Raw genomic sequence first — 18,974 nt, 5'->3', positions numbered from 1 at the left:
ATTCTGTGCTAATTTGAAATTTTACCTAACTTTTGATATTTAGGATTCTATGTAACATATTACATAATATTAAAATATATATTAAATCATCACCGATAACCACGCTTGGACAAGTAACAAAGAACACATAAGAAGAAAATCAAGTCCATTAGTAAAACTATTGATGAACATCACCTGTCCTAGCCAATGTTTGCCCCCGATATGAAGCCCAAAATCGCAGTTCAAGAATATCACCAGGATTATCATAAAGTTCACTCTCAAGTGTGTTTTCATCACGGCCAATTCGGGCAAGAAAGTTTTTCCACTCATCTGCAGTGAATTACAAAAAATATCAATTACTGGATAACAACTAAGAGCTCAGAAAAACTGCTGAAATCAGGCTAAGCCCTATAAATGCTCAGAATAAAAATAATATGAACTCATGTGAACATTCCCAAAAATTATAGGGATAAACAAATTAATTTAACCAAATTATTTTCAGACTAAAAATAAGCAAGTTGATCTGAATATCAAGCCAAAAGTAAATAACTGGATCAGGCTGAAATAGAACCAACCTGATCAGTTTCAATTGATCGACATTAAATCAAGCAGGCCATCCGTTATACTTTGATATTCTGATAGAAGCAAAATGAAGTAAAAACTACCTGGATATATCTTCTGAAGGTAGAACAAAATTGAAATGCCATCTTCATTTTTCATTAGGAGTTCAGCCATGCTATAAAGCACAATCTCAGAATAATAAGGAGTGAAAACACTGCACAAAAAAAAAAAGATAAGCATGAAAACACTAAGGGTAATAATTTCTTCCAAGAGAAGAGATTTACCTAAAGGATAACATCTCCCGAACTGGCTTTGCACGAGGCATCTTCATAAAAAGTGAATTTGTGAAAAACTGCAGCCGTCGCCTGGCCTCAAGGTTTTTAGGAATGCTTGAGGCAGACTCTTTGATAGTCAGCAGTGAATACAATCTTTTGACTTGCATTTTCTGCATGCAATCAATGGTTAAAAAGTTCATAGACAAGTTATTTGAAAAAAAAATATAGACAATTATGATTAGAGCATACTAAATCTGTATTCTTGGGCCATTTTAACTTTTCAAACAAATGCCCTTCATCCCTAGCTTTGCTCAGTAAACTCCACGTGTCATAATTCTCCCTAAATTTTAAAAACAAAATTCAAGATTAATCCAAAGGGATGAAATTCCTGATGCAGGCAACCAGGAAGACTATATTTAAAAATCAAATTATAGAGACAACAGCAACTGTGACAAACCTCAGATTTATGCTAAGGACATCATGTCGCATAACGTCATACAGATCCTGCACAGCCCTAACTGCACCCCTTTCCAGTTCAGGTGTTTCAGTCTCTTTCTGCAAGATGTCAATATAAAGAATAAGTTCAGACCATAGGTCCCATTTTACAAATATTCGCAAAAACAATATATGAAAAGAATACACGGAAAAAAAAAGGAAGAATATGCCAAACCAGAACTATACTGAATAGAAACAGACAAGCAGACTTTCATAAAATAATTCAAGAGCATTATTTTGTGACACCTACTCTTGATATCACAAGATTAAATACAAACCAGGAAGTATAAGTTGAAAGATTAAATACAAACCAGGATTCCCATCAATGCAGTTACTCTTGATATCACAACAGCCAATTTACTTAGTTTGAAGTCCCCATCAATACTCCTCTTTGTGATACTAGCATTAATATCATCATATATCCTTTCAACCCTGGTAAAATGGCAACAATTGCAAACAAACATATCAAATATCATAAATTAGGTTTATAATATAGAGGAAACACAGCTCGATACAATAAACAGTTACAATTTATACTTACCACTTCCTTCCCACATCATCTAATATCTCTGTCAAAATGAATTTAATAGTATAGTAACACTCCTGAACAGCATACATCATATAATCATCTCGGGAAATCCTATCCCAAAGCTCATCTTGAGTATCTTTACTCTCAACAGCAATATCCCTAGCCAAAAATATCTACACAATCATGCAAAAGAACAAATCAATGAATCTTAACAAAAGAAAACATAAGAGCAAAAAGTCAGTAAATGAGAGAAACCAACATAACATAAATACATATGCAAAGCAACCTGTGATAAGATGTAGTACCTGTTTGTGTTACAGTTCACAAAACATTGTACACTTCCCTATATATAACCAACGACTAAAATTTACATATGTACATTTTTTCAATATCATTAGATGGAAGCATTTTTTTTCTAGTTGGACAAGCCTAGTTGGACAAGCCTCAGTTTGTATTAGAGTATGCTGTCAGTCAACTATGAAAACAATTCTGTAAACTAATTGTAAGGGCTGTTAGCTTTTGCTAACAGCACCTATCTTAGAGTTGGTTAGAATCAGTTATAGTTGGTCAGGTTGTGTTTTTTTTTTTTTATCCGCAAAAATAATATTATATATTAGATAACTTTTAGTACAAGTCGTACTATGATTTTTACAATCACCAATAAAGTCTCCTATGTGGAGGTTTGGTTCCCTAATACAAACTAATCATGATGGATTAAAGAACCAAAACTCTAAGTATATATCGGTGATCCCTATCTATGGAGCTATTTTCCACTAATTACAAAACCCTTCTCTGATATGGCTTGACCATTGATGAAAAGGATTGTCGAATCCTTTTTCCAGGTTCCTCAACTAGCTTCAGCAAAAGAAAATGGCATCATCCAGTATCTTACTGGTGTTGGGGCAATTGTTTGAAAATATGATTTTGTTTCTATGGTTCCATATACTCCAAGTTAGTGCCACCCACCAAATTAACCATCTCTGTGACTTTATACCAAGATGTGTATTGCAGAACGAGTGATGCATGAAATTTTGCCTTGGGTGTTGCAAAAAAGGTCCTACCATGTTGGTCAGGTTCTGCTAGTTAGTTACAATTTTGTTAGTTAGTTACAATCTGTTACAATAACAGAACAGAGGTCTATATATAACTCTTTTGTAACCTTCTGTAATTAACTTTGATAATCAATAAAATCAGCCTTTCTATTCAACAAGTTTTCTCTTCCTTCTCTCTCTCTCTCAATTTATTCAACATGGTATCTAGAGTAATTTTTTTGAATTCCTAGTTCCTTCGCAAGGTTCAGTGTTTTGTGTTCATGGCTTTCGCTCCTTCCAATTCAATTCTTCAATCATTTCCAACTCTGTGGCTGAAAAACTTGATGATTCCAACTATCTTCACTAGCGTCAACACGTTGAACCGGTTATTAAGTCACACAGATTGCAACATTTCATGGTTAATCCAATTATTCCTCCTTGTTATCTCATAGAGGATGATCGTGTTGTTGATCGTATCAACCCTGATTATGAAGCTTGGGAGGTCCAAGATTAAACACTCTTGGTATGGCTGCAATCAACTATTTCTAAATCAGTATTGTCGTGTGTTCTAGGTTCAGATCATTCCTATCAGGTTTGGGATAAAATTCATGAGCATTTTAGCCTTCACACGAAAACTCAAGCATGACAGTTCCGCACTGCCATGGGAGCAATTACTCTTGACGCCAAAACAATTGAGGAGTACTTGCGAAAAATCAAAGGGTGTGTGGATGAACTTGTTGGTGTTGGTGTTCCTGTTCGTCACGAGGAATATGTTGACGCGCTGCTTGAAGGACTGTCGTCGGATTACGCGTCAGTGGTTTCTGTTATCAAAAGCAAAAAGCAAACTCCGTCCATCACAGAGATTGAAGCGTTGCTCTACGAACATGAAACTCGACTCATGTGCTACAACAAAGAAGCACAGGTGATTAACTCTGCTTCGATAAACTACATGCAAGGCTGTTAGTATCCAAATGCCTATAAAACTGGTGATTCTGGTGGTTCTCGCGGTGTGTATGGTCGTAATAGCGGTCGTAGTGCCTTTTCGAACTGTGGCATGCGCCGTGGTGGTGGTGGCTCCGGCCGAGGTCATGGTGGTGGACGATTTGTAAATTATCAATGTTAAATTTGTCTTAAATTTGGGCACACGGCTAATGTTTGTCATTTTCAGTCTGATGTGACCTTCCATCCTAATAAGTCTTTAGCTTTCTTTGATCCCACTACATTACAGCCTATCCAATACTCTACTGGTTCAGTCAGAACCTCAAACACCTGGGTTAATCCAAATTCTAAGAATCCTGGTCCAAATCATAGTCAACCCAATGCCATGCTCACTAGTTTAACCTCTCAAAGGAATGGGCAAGCTGATACCACCTGGATTCCAAATTCTGGAGCTAGTTTTCATGTGATTGGAGACCCTCCTAGTTCAACTCTCGCTATTAATAATAATAGTTCTACTGTAATGTCTAATTTTGTTTCTTCTTCTCTCAGCATTGCTAATCTCTGGCATGCTAGGTTAGGGCATCCTAATGATCATGTAATGAAACTTGTTCTCACTCATTGTAATATTCCTTCATCAAATAAAAATTCCACAGGTTTAGTGCTTCTTGTTGTATGGGTAAATCTCATATATTACCTTTTCATGTTTCTACTTCTGTTTATTCTCCTTTAGAGCTCATTTTTACAAATTTGAGGGGACCTTCTCATATTATCTCATATTCTAGTTATAAATATTATGTCTCTTTTATTGATGCTTTCTCTAGGTATACTTGGATATATCTTATAAAGTCCAAATCTGAAATCATGTCTGTTTTTCAAACTTCCAAGTCCATGGTTGAACAATAGCTTAACCTCAAAATTAAAAGTGTCCAAACTGATTGGGGAGGTGAATACAGACCATTTTCTACACTTCTAGCCTCTTTTGGCATTTCTCACAGACTTACTTATCCTCACACTCATCATCAAAATGGTGTGCTTGAGAGAAAGCATAGACATATAATTGATTTGGGTCTCACATTGCTGCATCTTTACCTTTGCAATTTTTGGATAATGCTTTTACTACATTTGTTTATCTCATTAACAGGCTTCCCACTACTTCTCTAAAATTTGCCACTCCCTTTTCTTAAAACTTTTGGGTGTTTTCCTTTATTGAGACCATATCACGCACGTAAAGTGAACTTTCGTTCTCAAGAATGTTTATTCCTAGGGTATTCCTCTTCCCACAAGGGTTACAAATGCTTATCTTCTTCTGGTAGAGTGTACATTTCTAAAGATGTTTTGTTCAATGAATTGAGGTTTCCCTATTATGATCTGTTTCCCATTTATACTAGTTCAGTCACTAACCTTGATTCCTACTTTAGTCTCACTCCAAATCTTTCTCCACCCTCTGTCTCTTCCAATCTACAAACGTCTCAAGTGTCTGATACAGCTTCTGTTCCCCTTGTTCCTCCTGGGTTTTCTCCTTTATAAACTCAATCTCCTAGCAACATTGTGTTTGTACCTCAAAATTCTGCTTCCACTGTATCTTCCTCTGTTCAGCCTGTCAATTCAGAGTCTACTACCCTTGCTCATCCTCTTCAGAATCTATTTCTGTACCAGTCAATACTAATCCTATGCAAACAAGGTCTAAGTATGATATTCACAACCCTAGGTTACGTCCTTCTTTGTTTCTTACTCATTCTGAGCCTAAAACTGTAAAACAAGCTTTGGCCAATGCAGATTGGCTCCCTTCTATGCAACAAGAGTATGATGCCTTGCTAAAGAACAGAACTTGGGACTTGGTATCATTACCTCCTAATAGGCAAGCTATTGGCTGTAAATGGGTTTTCAGGGTAAAGGAAAATGTTGATGGTTCCATTAACAGGTTCAAATCTCAATTGGTAGCCAAGGGATTTCATCAAGTGCATGGTTTTAATTTTCATGAAACCTTTTCTCCTGTGATCAAACCTGTTACTATTCGGATCATCCTTACTCTAGCTTTGTCTCATGGGTGGAAATTATTTCAAATTGATGTAAATAATGCTTTTCTGAATGGGTCACTTGAGGAAACTATTTTCATGACACAGCCTCCTGGTTTTGAAGTTACAAATAAGTCATTGGTCTGCAAACTCAACAAAGCCATTTAAGGCTTAAAACAGGATCCAAGGCAGTGGTTTGACAGGCTATAATCTACTTTACTGCAGTTTGGTTTTATTGGGAGCAAAAGTGATTCATCTTTATTCATTTTTCGCCAACAGATGCCTGTTGTTTATCTCCTGGTCTATGTAGATGATATCATTCTAACAGGTAGTTCAACACTTCAACTACACTGATACAACAGCTTACATACAAGTTAAACACTGCTTTTTCACTCAAGCAGCTTGGTCATCTAGATTATTTCCTGGGTCTGGAAATCAAGTATCTACCCAACAATTCTGTCCTTATGACTCAGACCAAATACATTAGAGATTTACTTCACAAGACTAACATGGCTGAAGCTCACTCTATTTCTTCTCCAATGGTATCCAACCACAAGTTGTCTAGACATGGTGTTGATGTCTTTCATGATTCAACCTTATACAGGTCTATAGTTGGTGCATTACAATATGCTACCCTTACTAGACCTGAGATTAGTTTTGCCGTCAACAAAGTTTGCCAATTTATGGTTGCTCATTTGGATTCTCACTGGACAGTGGTAAAAAGGATATTAAGGTATTTGAAGGGCACTTTGTTTCATGGTTTGCTTCTTCAACCTACATCTGTTACAATGCCCTTAGTTATTCAAGCTTTCTATGATGCTAACTGGGCATCAGATGTGGATGACAGGTGCTCTACCTCAGGGGCTGCTATTTTTCTTGGTCCAAACTTAATCTCTTGGTGGTCTCAAAAGCAGAAAGTTACTACCAGGTCTAGTACAGAAGCTGAGTATCGTAGTATAGCTCAGACTCCCACTGAATTAACTTGGATTCATACTCTGCTAACAGAATTGCAAGTTTCATTCACCACTCCAATTATTTTTTGTGATAATCAGAGTGCAGTTTCTATTGCACACAATCCAGTTTTTCACAACCGTACCAAACACATGGAAATTGATGTCTTATTTGTAAGAGAGAAGATTCTGGCCAAGCAACTTACTATTGTCCATGTTCCAACTATAGATCAGTGGGATGATATTCTCACCAAGCCTCTTTCTGCATCACGATTTGAAGTTCTTCAAGGCAGACTCAATGTGAAGAGTGTTTATCCTGAAAACTCTTCCCCTTGAGTTTGAGGGGGGTATTAGAGTATATGCTGTCAGTCGACTGTGAAAATAGTTTTGTAAACTAATTGTAAGTGTTGTTAGCTTTGTTAGTTAGAATCAATTAGAGTTGGTTAGGTTTTGTTAGTTAGTTACAATTCTGTTACAATTCTCTTTTGTAACCTTCTGTAGTTAACTTTGATAATCAACAAAATCAGTCTTTCTGTTCAACAAGTTTTCTCTTCCTTCTCTCTCTCTCAGTTTATTCAACAGTTTGCAAATAAAGCAAACAGAGCAGCATAAAATCTAGAAATTTGAACCAAGGTTATCAGAAATGTAAGGTTTTTTAGTCATATTGTACAGTTTAATTATTATATTCTCAAAAACGTCAATTCATGTCATCAATACAAATCTGGGAAGGCACAAATTGTGGCTAGAGAAGAGTAAGGATTCTACTTGTGCATCATCCAGATAAAGCCCACATCAATTAGGGTTCTGTATGGACCCAAATGAGGAAATCCACCTATTTTCACAAACTTTTTTGAGGTGACGACAACGGCGAAGATATTTAATTTGATTTGCTTATAAGGTGGCATCCCTCATTTTGAGTCAAATTTTAGGAAGATTGAGTTTTCTAGAAACCAAAATTTTTTAAATGTTTGTCACTTATAAAGATACAATAAGAAATTGTAGCAGCAAGCATTTAAGTATACTGAACGGTATCCATATCAAGTTATTAAAATTGAGTACTGAAACAACTAGAAAATGATTAGTGTTTAGGTAAGAAAGGAGAAAAGAGACTCAGAATAAGAGGATACCAAATTGCTGTGGTATATTATGACGAAACACAAAAAAGACAGAACATTAAACCCCATTAGTGATAGTACTAGACTAATAGTATTAATCATAAAGAAATATTATAAAATATAGAAACTACTACTTAGAAATCATGCGAATAAAGATATTCAGATATACACTAGGACCAAACATTCTAGCATAAACATAAAATTTGAATTACAGTGCATTTGATTAAACACTCAAAAAAAGACCTTTAATCACAACTTGACAATGATTATAATAACTGAAATACCTTGCTTGCAAGTAGAAAAAGTGGCCATTGAACCAGAGGAAGATCCCCAGAATTCCTAGGCATTAAAAGCAACTCCATTTCGCTGTGAGCAAGGAAAACATGACCATTCAGGTATTAAGTAAGAAGGAAAGAAGAAAGATAAATAAAGCCAAGAAAATGTATAGCAGCTTCCATGACTAACAAGTTGGTAACATAATCCTCCTCCCTTAGATTTCTTATGATCTCATTCCAAAAGGGGGCAAACCGAGCAGCATCAGCCTTGCTATTCTCCACAACCTTTGGATGAAGAGTAATTGAATAAGTAATATTTACTCAAGTTCAAAACAAATGTTCAGCAAACATGAGACCAGTGTATTGTAACCTTCCCATCAACATAAAAAAGTTCCTTATTTTGTGTTAGTACACAGGTATCAAGCAAATAAACATGAATTTAGACCAAATTATGTCTTCCTTTATCTATAGCAAAAGGCTGACCTGAACAGAAGACTGATGGGAACTCCTGAAAATATAAAATATTGAGAAAAACTATATAAGCTTATACAAAAAACAGTACTATTTAAAGGGAAAATCTGAAAGAAGAGAGGATATATTCTCAGAGAGCTACAACAGAGATAGGACACACACATATACAACTATCTTCCAAATACAAAATGAAGATCATAAAACAGGAAAAAGCACATTTCACAAGCAGCACCTGTTGGGTAGAGGAACATGAAGTGTGTCCATAAAAGCTCCAGGAAACTGCTCAAAAAGTTTGTGCAGTGCTTCCAATGACCTAATCTGGTGACCACATACAACCACAAAAAAAGTTAAGCCGATACAGGTAAAAGATAATAAAAATAACACAGCATATTATCAAAAAGGTACTTACCTCTCCCAGTCGATCTCTTGCCCCCAGTAAGAATCCGTAGACAGCCGATACAAGTGTGTAAAACACATAAATATCTAGAAGATAAATCTGAAAGAATGGGAATTAAGAAATTGGAAACAGCCATCAAAACACTCAAAAATGGGAGTGGGGAAGCAATTTTACATAACAGTTAAATTGAAGGTTTTCCCATCACCTAAAAGCTTCTATACTATTTATTAACTACTAAACCAGTGAAATACAACCCTCAGTACTAAGTTCAGCAACTCCTGAAGATATAATATTTCAAATTACAACAGCTATATAACATTTTCAAACTCCTGAAGATGTCATTTTTAAACTGCTCAAACAAGAGATTTTTTCTGAAAAACTTATATTGAATGCAAATAAAGCTAAATCCAAACAAGCTATGAAACTACATAACAGACTATATTAAAAACCCTGCTACTATACACCAAACTTTAAGGACCTCTTGTCAGACATTCTTCCCCATTGAGAAAAACAGATTAAAAAGGAACAATATATCCTCCTTTTATTTATTTTTGTTATCAGCAAAGATAAATTAGTATATATAAGCAAGTACCAGGGGTACTAAGATTACAAATTTTTTGGAGTTCAGCAGACATATGGTTTCCTAATATGAATTTGATCAGTCGAATTAGCTAACCATAAGCTGCTCACATTGTAAGCTATAGGCTACCCAGGTCCTATATATCCTCCTTTTATGATTAACATATTTGAAGAAGGGGGAAGGAGGTAAACAAACAATGAAACTATACTTACAGCAACCACAGGAGCCCACACGCTAACAACTGTCAAAGCATTATGATTATCTGCAAAAATAAAGGCACTCTAATGACTACTAATATCAAAGAGAAAACAGCAAAGACATAACCACAGCCAGGCACACCAGTGCTTACTTTTAGAGACAAAATCATGCCAAGAGTAATTTATGTTATCCGCTATTATAATAGCCTTTGTTGGTTTCACCAGAGGCCTGATCTACAAACCGAGAAAAAGAAGCCAATCAAACATACATGCATATAAACTCACCATTATATGTACCTTCACACACTCGAAAAAATTATGTATAATTCCAAATGTGTATCTACAAATCCAAGGGCAATGTATCACTAACCTGAAGAAAGTAAGCAAATGCAAATTTTCCACTCAAAATAACAAGCCAAAACAGCATATACCTGAGAAAAGGGGCAAGGTATCAAACTAAAGTGCAACAATGCACAACTTCAGCTTGCATGTAAAATTAATTTCGGAGCACACACAATATTTAAAAAGAATAAATACATCAACATAACATCGTTCCTTCATCGGTCAACAGAAACAATAAATCTCTAGAGTGGGGAAGCAAGAATCTTGATTTTCCTACAACATGTATTAGAAATTTAAAAAATAAATAAAAAAAGACAAAATCTAGTGCATACTTTATGAAATCTGAACTCCTTTCATACATTCCCCGTCCAACATAATGCCGTTCCTTCATCAGTCAACAGAAAAAACAATAAAGCCAAAACCATCAGTCAGCATAATACCACAGTATATTGAACAAACAAGATTAAAAGAACTAATGTAATTAGCAACAACTAATGCAACTGAAGAAATATAAACCTGGCGCAGCCACTTCACAAAGTGAACTAAAGGCCAACGACCACATTGATTTGTTAGACGATGACATGCCGGTATCCGCATGAGGAAACTAATGAAAAATTGGACACCAGCATAAATCCCTATGACAATCACATACAATCTGAAGACAACCGAGTTTCCATTACTTTTACTCTCTTCCTGGAGTGCTTTTCTGCAGTCATGCACAAACATCTGGAAATGTAAAATCACTTCACACGAATAAAAAAAATCAAAACAAATAGATAAAAGGATGAATATGTGAGAACATAAGAACAAAATTATTATAACTGAAGGCATACATACACATAAAGGAAAGTTATGAAAACTGAAGCAAGGCTAAACCAAAGAAAACGTAAAAAAATTCGAGAGACAGCTAAGCGTCTTGTTGTTGAATATGCACCATACATCATGAAAATGTCCAGAACACCTAAAAGAAATGAAAAATGTGAAAATATAACCAAATGGTGACAAGAAAATATATGATGAAAATGTGAAAATATAAACAAATGGTAAGAATACACACTCTCAAAAAGTTTCATCACAACAAATGTAGGTCCAAGACTAAGAATTTCTCGCAAAGTCTTGGCATTAAACTTTCCATCATTGAATGCAAGGATGGTTAGACCCTGAAAATTGACAATAAAAAGAAAATCATTATGAGACAAAAATAAGTAACACATGAACCATGAAACTGAAGGCCACTTAAGAAACATAACTAAAAGACTTTGAGTTGGAAGATAAACAGAAACTAAAAAATGAATCTAATAATATTATTTTCATTAATGAGATAGGGGGTTCATACTATTGGAGTATACTCACCCGACACTGTATTTTCTTTTTTAGCTAACTCAGTAAGTCTGACCATTGTTAGTAGTTAGACTGCGGGTAGTTAGTTATTAGTTAGGACAGCTGTGTTACAGCTGTCACTAGCTAACTTAGTTTGTTGACAGTTACATAACTGCAACTGTTATATAAACAGAGTTGTAAACTGTTTTTAGTTGGGTTGAATTCCTCAATACAATTCTCTTACTCCTCTCTTCTCTCTAAATCTGTTACATACAGATATTTATAGACCTCTGAAAAGAGTCCTTGAGGTAGGTGCTGACTCAGCACTGACTAGACTAGTAACTAACTTGTTACAGTACAAATGACTGCCTACTGCAGGGCTAATGTAAGACAGTAGACCCTAATACAAAGAATTCGAACATATACTCTAATAATAACTTGAAAGTCTGAAGAGGAAAAACAAAAGTTCAATTCTAAAAACAGCAGATGAGAACAGCAAGCATTTGGCAAAAGTTCATGACTAAGTAAATGAATGTACAAACCTGAAACATCATGAATAGAAATATCCACAATCGGTGGAAGCTATGATAAAGATGAAAAAAAGTTCGATGCTCCACAAAAGATGTTTTCCCCTGATGCCTACTGCTGCCAGATATAAGCATTCTCTGCATTGTACAACAAAGAATAAATAAGTAGCCAAGGACATCGACCAAAGAAAATATCATATATGGATACTCATACTGTCATACATTTAAGTTATCTTCAGAGCCAATCCAATATTCTTTATCATACATGTTTTTCCAACCAAATAATGAAATATCAGTTCTTTCAAAATCATAACCCAATCCCTAGAAATCAACAATTCATTGCTATTGTGCAATGTGCACCAATTTCGGTATTACATCCCTTCCAAACCTCTCGTATTGGGCTAACAGTAGAATACTGTGCAGGAAGACAGGGTCATCCATTGCAGACCCATGGGTAACTTCCTCCAGCATTACCCTTTAGCAGGATCAAGGGGGGCTAACAGAAGATGGAAGATGTGGTGGATAGCAGTTACAAATTCAATCTGGAAGCTCAGAAATGAGATGATATTTCATAATCAACCCTTTGATATCACTAAGCTGGCAGATAGAATTCTTTTCCTTATGTGGACTTGGTTGAGGGGTTGGGAAAGGGATTTCAAGGTCCCTTTCCATTGTTGGTCTTCAGCAATGTCTATAGTTTTTAATTAACGTTTTCTTTGTAGGGCAGGGTGGGGCTTGATGTTTGTTGTATGTTATTTTGTCCCTGCTTTTGCAGGGTTCTTTCTTTTATCTCTTGTAGTACCTCTGGTACTTCTAAGTTATTAATATAAATTATCTTTGCATTTCAAAAAAAAAAAGAATACTGTGCACCACTAGCAGCCATCCATTAGAAAATAAAAATAAGAGTAGGCATCAATTTTACTCTTAGGGGGCGTTTGGTACAAGAGAAGTTTTTTCATGCCTGGAAATCATGAATCCTGATAATCATAATTCCTAAGAATGACTAAAATCTGTTTGGTTCGTCATAAATATTCTAGGAATATTTATACAAATGTTCTAGAATCAAAGAGTAATGTAATATTTTTACCAAAAACTTCAATTATTTACCACACTAAATGATCTGATAAAATAGTAACATAATATTTTTACTGCAGTAAAAAAAATTTAACTCGGGAAAGATAGATTCCCACCTACCCCATGAGGCCAATTTTGTGGGAAACATAGCTAAAAAACATTCCTGAGGAACAGTTTCTTGGAAATGTTAATTTTTAAAAAGTAAACCAAACATGGGACAAAGTTTCCCAACTTCGAAGTCCCAGGACACTAAAAATTTCCCATGTACCAAACGTCCCCTTAATTCAAAATTAGATGCAATAACCTGCCTGCCTTTTAATTAATGCCACCACAATGCACGTCAGTATTCAACATCCAAGATATGAATGCAATAGAAAGAAACTGCATTGTAATGTAATTAGAAGGGAGTCTAACATAATTGTAAACAAAACAAACCTTTGATCTGGGTAGTGGCTTTTGGAAAAACGAAGAAGTTTTGCGCCATGGCCAACTAAGCTCAAAGCAACGGAGTGACCTTAAGGAGGGATGGTCAGCCAATGGAATAAAAAAAAATTGAAATAGTCAAAGATGGTCAATAAAGAATTATTACCAGAAATACTCATTAAAATCATCATAATTCCTCCACGAGGAATGAGGTGCTTTCCCATTATCATTGTTTGCAGCTTCCTGAAAGTCCATGAATGTAAATAATGAATTCATATTTTTAAACCAAAAAGGATAAACTTGAGTCCCAAACAAATGCATTTCAGTACTTAGACAACAAGAACTGCAGAGATAAATTAATTAAAAATACAGTATAGAAACCCAAAGAGAGAGTAAAGGCTCAAACTTGTACTTGAAAGATATTCAGGATATGAAATTAATCCACCATAATATAAATAATCATCTAAAAAAGGGACAAAACTGATGTAAAAATATACATTGCAAGACTAACATTATGTCAATTTTAAACATTGAGAAACCAAATTGATGTCCAAAATTTTAAAAGGACTAATTTGCTGCCTCGAAAATCTTTGAGGACTAATTTGAGTATTTGGCCAAAAATAAAAGTAAAAATAACTGGATATTTTTACTGTTTTCTATTCAAATCAATGTTATTAATGGCGGATGGCGGTAAGCCAAAAATCCATCATAAAAATATGGCGGATGGCGTAGCGACAAATGGCGGACGTCATGACGGACAAAAAAAAGAAAAAAAAATATATATATATATATATATATATACACACATACATATAAATATTAACAAAACAATAGATAAAAAATAAATAAATAAAAAATAATGGATTGCATTCAAATAAACTAAAAAAGTTTCATGAGTTCACACAATAACCAACACCAAATAAACTCATTCAAAGAGTTCAAAATAACAAAATGATAAAAGCATAATGCAAAGTGCAAAGTAAAGGTTGAGGCTCTAATCATCTTCTCCAATCCCAACATAATCCTCTTCATTGTTATCATAAGGTAGTGGAGCACTCCCTCTTCTCCATCAAACGCCTCAAAATTAACCATGATTTCTTCTTCTTCAGATTCAGATTCAAGTTCAATATCCTCAAACTCTAGATCCTCATCATTTTCTTGGACCGCTTTTTGCTTCCTTGATGAAGATCCCACAACCATTGCCTGTTTTTTAGATGTATGGGCGGCAGCAGCAGTAGGACTAATACCAGCACTTGTCGGTTGCTTTCTTTCCCTTTTTTCCGCCTAGTATACATCGTACGCTTTCCCTTTTTTTCCGCCTAATATCATCATCTTCAAATACCAAATCATTTCCAACATCATTATCATCATCTTCATCCATCTCTCCCACGAGCCATTCATTGCACACATCAATATCATTAAGAGAAATTGGATCAATTTCATCTCTTGCATTATATCTTTGCTTCAAATGTTGGTTGTATTTGACAAACATCAAATCATGCAACTTCTAGTGCTCAAGCCTATTTCTTTTTTGGGAATGAATGTACAACATAACAAATAAATCTTGATCGCAATCTCAAATACACTCCAAATAAAACTTGACCATCAAAATTAAATAAAAAGCATAGTTAAGTTTTGTCACAATTACTTGCTCAAATACACTACAATTTCTTTCACATCCTGAAGCACTGCAAGTCAAACTCAAAATTTTAATAGCTAGCTTCTGCAAATTAGGAGTTTGTGACCCAAACATTCACCACCAATATGCTACAATACCAACCAATAGCATAACTTAGAATTTTGAATTGTAACATTAATATGTAAAAAACAAATAGTATAGTATTTGTCATTTGGTAAAAGTTTCTTACTAGAGAATGGGTTTTTCTTTGAGTCATTGCAAACTCAGAACCAAAGTGTTCAGCACCAATCTAGTAAAGATGCAACTCAGTTAGAATTTTCTGTTGCACATCAAATTGTGGAACCAACTTCTTAATGCAATCAAGCAATCCATTGGTGACCTCAAAATCAAACTCCAAATCAGTGTTGTCATAAAAGAACTCTGGATTTTAGAAGTGGGCAGCTGCATGCAATGGCCTATGAAGATGCCAAATCCATCTTTTATCAATGATTGCAAACACATCTTTGCACTTGCTTTCATTGTTGTTGAAAGACTTGATAATTGTTTCTTTTGCCTTGTCCATTGCTTCATAAATATAGCTCATGGCTGGTTTCCTTTCACCATCCACAAAACGAAGCACTTTGACAAGTGGAGCCATGACTTTAAGAGTGTAAACCACACTATTCCTAAAAGAAGGCATGAGCACTACCTTTGCAGCTTCTTTCCCCTTAGGCTCCTTAGATAACTTGTTTAAGATCCATTCATCAGAAATAAACATCTTTCTAATATTAGCTTTCTCTTTGTGGAGCCTTTCCAAGGTTAGATAAGAAGTGGCAAATCTAGTAATAGCGTGTTTCACCAATTCCCTCTTGTTTGTACAATTTCTCAACAAGCTTAAGGTACTAGAATGGGCATAGATAAACCCAACTAGATTAATTGCCCTTCTAATTGTCTTCCTTATCAAGGGAAGCTTCCCAATGTCGTCAAGCATCAAATCAATACAATGGACTGCACAAGGAGTCCAATAAATATGTTTTCTTTTGTCCTCTAATAACTTACCCACTAAAACATAGTTGCTCCCATTATTAGTTACAACTTGAACAACGTTCTCTTCTCCAACTTCCTCCAGAATAGTATCAAGCAACTCAAAAAGCTTTTCACTTGTCTTCACAAAATCAAAGCCATCAACAAACTTCAAAAACATTGTACCAGCTTGAGAGTTAACCAAAAAATTAATGATGCATATTTGTTTCTGATCAGTCCATGCATCGGACATAATAGTACAACCATACTTGACCCATTGCTCCCTATGGCCTTTCATCAAATTTTCAGTGTATTCAACTTTCTCCTTCAAGAGAGAAACTCTGATATCATGATAGCTTGAAATGGACAAATGTGACCCATATTGACCAATGGCTGCAACCATATTCTCAGAGCTTTTCAATTTAATGAGGTTGAATGACGAGCCAGCTTGGTACCAAAAGCGAGCAATATATTGATGCACCTTCAATACTTCATTCTTATCCATTGACTATTTTATGTTCCTTTGCCTCAACATTTTCATTTTTCTCCGATTGATTGCATTTTCTGGATTCTTACAAAACCTGTCCATTGGTCCTTTTTTAGTCTCACACTTTGTCTTTGCGGCCAAAGCAGTAGCATTGCAAGAGTCCACAAATTCATCTTCACTTCCATCGCATCCAATTGATTCACCAAATTCAAAATCTCTTATATTTGGCACATTACCACTACCAGTACTAACGTAAGTGGTCCCACTTTTTTTGTTAGCCATATATCCCTTAAGCTCTTCGACTACATTTGGTGGAGTTTTCTTGCAAGATGTAACGTTACTCGACTTCCCAACCAAGTGTTCTTTGGCTCTCGTTATTCCTCTGTGATTTTTCCACAATAATTACAAACAATGGTGTTTGTATCACCTTCTACAAGTGGATGACAATACTTCCAACCAGGGTTTGTCTTATTTTTCCTTGTTGCAGCATTAGATGATGGTTCAGCCATTGTAATTAGTAAAAGAGGGCTGAACAATAAAAAAAAAAAAAAAAAAAAAACAACAACAACAACGCCTTATCCCACTAGGTGGGGTCGGCTACATGGATCAACTTTCGCCATAATGTTCTATCAAGTACCATACTTCTATCCAAATCATTAAGTTTGAGATCCTTTTTGATAACCTCTCTTATAGTCTTTTTGGGTCTTCCTCTGCCTCGAATTATTTGTCTTCTCTCCATCTGGTCTACTCTCCTCACTACAGAGTCTACCGGTCTTCTCTCTACATGCCCAAACCACCTAAGTCTATTTTCCACCATCTTCTCTACAATAGGCGCTACTCCAACCCTCTCTCTAATAGTTTCGTTTCTAATTTTATCCTGTCGAGTCTTACCACACATCCACCGCAACATCCTCATCTCCGCTACACCTACTTTATTCTCATGTTGGCTCTTGACCGCCCAACATTCTGTTCCGTACAAAATCGTCGGTCTTACCGCAGTCCGATAAAACTTTCCCTTTAGCTTGATCGGTATCTTTGCATCACATAACACCCCCGATGCTTTTCTCCATTTCATCCATCCTGCTTGAATGCGATGATTCACATTCCCTTCAATTTCCCCATCATCCTGTATTACAGACCCAAGATATTTAAACCGTGTGACTTGAGGGATAATATGGTCTCCTATTTTCACCTCTGAGTTAGAAACCCTCCTTCTTTTGTTGAACTTACATTCCATATACTCCGATTTGCTTCTGCTTAGGCGAAAGCCATGTGTTTCTAGAGCTCGTCTCCAAGTTTCCAACCTCTCATTCAACTCCTCCCTCGACTCTCCAAGGAGGACTATGTCTTCTGCAAAAAGCATGCATCTCGGCGCTATCTCTTGGATTTGTTCCGTGAGGACATCCAGAATTAAGGAGTGTCAAACAGAAACAAAAAAAGCAGAACCGAAATTAAAAAAGAGTGTCAATCAGGGTCTGTCTTATATTGCGTCCCCGTCCAGTCGCCGCCGCGTTGCCGTCTATAGCCATCACCATCACCGTCTATTGCTCGCGTGCGTGGTGCATGGTGCTGTCGTTGACTTCTGGTGAGACTGTAGAGAACTCGCACTAGTGCGTGCTGCGTGCTGCTCATCTCATTTTGATTCCAAACTCGGGTTTAGGGTTGGGTTGGGTCGGGTCAAGACGGTCAAATTTGTCATTTTGGAAAAATTTTCAAAAAAAAAAAATGTTTCTTCTGCCATAACCGCCATTCCGCCACCATCGTTAAACCTATGGCGGCCGCCATGGCGCCGCCATAACCGCCATTTGACAACACTGATTCAAATAGCCATGCATATTCTCATACTTCATTGCTGACCCAAACTGCCACAGTAATCTTTTTGGCTAATCAATGAACATAACCAACTTATTTTGTCAAACTATCTTGAAAGATCCACTACATAACACAAGGATTTATTAAAGTATATTAGGAAGAGACTGATCCTCCAAAACCAAAAGCTTAAAACAAAACAAAATGAGGTAGATTTTTTTTCCTGCAGGCAGTGGGGGATGGTTTAAGAGCAAAAGAATAAAAAACATATTGATTTGTTACCAAGGTTTTCATAAATAAAAAAATTTCTCATAATTAAAAAAAAACATATATATTCAACAAAGTTTCCCGAGTAATGTTCTTGTTAGAATGTGGGTTTGGGTCAAACTCAACCCTACAACAAAACCAACTTGTAAGGAAAGGATTGCACCCCACTTATATACTCTATCTCGGCACTATCAAACACATTTTCAACCTGTTTTCTCATATATTGAAAAGTAAAACAGGGAACATGCATTCCAAACACACTCCAAGACTTGGCA

General features: G+C 35.8%; 1 protein-coding gene across 3 annotated transcripts in view; it reads right to left on the bottom strand.

Moving 5' to 3' along the window:
• Positions 1–18,974, bottom strand: part of LOC114403203 (callose synthase 9-like) — a 63,724-nt gene that overhangs the window by 22,667 nt on the left and 22,083 nt on the right. For all 3 annotated transcript variants that reach the window (XM_028366006.1, XM_028366005.1, XM_028366007.1), the window contains exons 13-34: positions 13,662–13,738; positions 13,508–13,586; positions 12,014–12,136; positions 11,209–11,311; positions 10,989–11,112; positions 10,668–10,857; positions 10,484–10,536; positions 10,180–10,240; positions 9,962–10,043; positions 9,825–9,874; positions 9,045–9,131; positions 8,868–8,953; positions 8,648–8,672; positions 8,355–8,449; positions 8,174–8,255; positions 1,852–2,012; positions 1,622–1,742; positions 1,273–1,370; positions 1,065–1,155; positions 825–985; positions 645–754; positions 175–309 (exon numbers count right to left, since the gene is read on the bottom strand). In XM_028366006.1, the coding sequence (XP_028221807.1) occupies positions 175–309; positions 645–754; positions 825–985; positions 1,065–1,155; positions 1,273–1,370; positions 1,622–1,742; positions 1,852–2,012; positions 8,174–8,255; positions 8,355–8,449; positions 8,648–8,672; positions 8,868–8,953; positions 9,045–9,131; positions 9,825–9,874; positions 9,962–10,043; positions 10,180–10,240; positions 10,484–10,536; positions 10,668–10,857; positions 10,989–11,112; positions 11,209–11,311; positions 12,014–12,136; positions 13,508–13,586; positions 13,662–13,738 (2,194 nt within the window). The remainder of the gene's footprint in view (positions 1–174; positions 310–644; positions 755–824; positions 986–1,064; positions 1,156–1,272; positions 1,371–1,621; positions 1,743–1,851; positions 2,013–8,173; positions 8,256–8,354; positions 8,450–8,647; positions 8,673–8,867; positions 8,954–9,044; positions 9,132–9,824; positions 9,875–9,961; positions 10,044–10,179; positions 10,241–10,483; positions 10,537–10,667; positions 10,858–10,988; positions 11,113–11,208; positions 11,312–12,013; positions 12,137–13,507; positions 13,587–13,661; positions 13,739–18,974) is intronic.

Source organism: Glycine soja, chromosome 20, assembly GCF_004193775.1.
Source record: "Glycine soja cultivar W05 chromosome 20, ASM419377v2, whole genome shotgun sequence".
Lineage (NCBI taxonomy): Eukaryota > Viridiplantae > Streptophyta > Magnoliopsida > Fabales > Fabaceae > Glycine > Glycine soja.
This window is presented reverse-complemented; position numbering and strand designations above follow the sequence as displayed.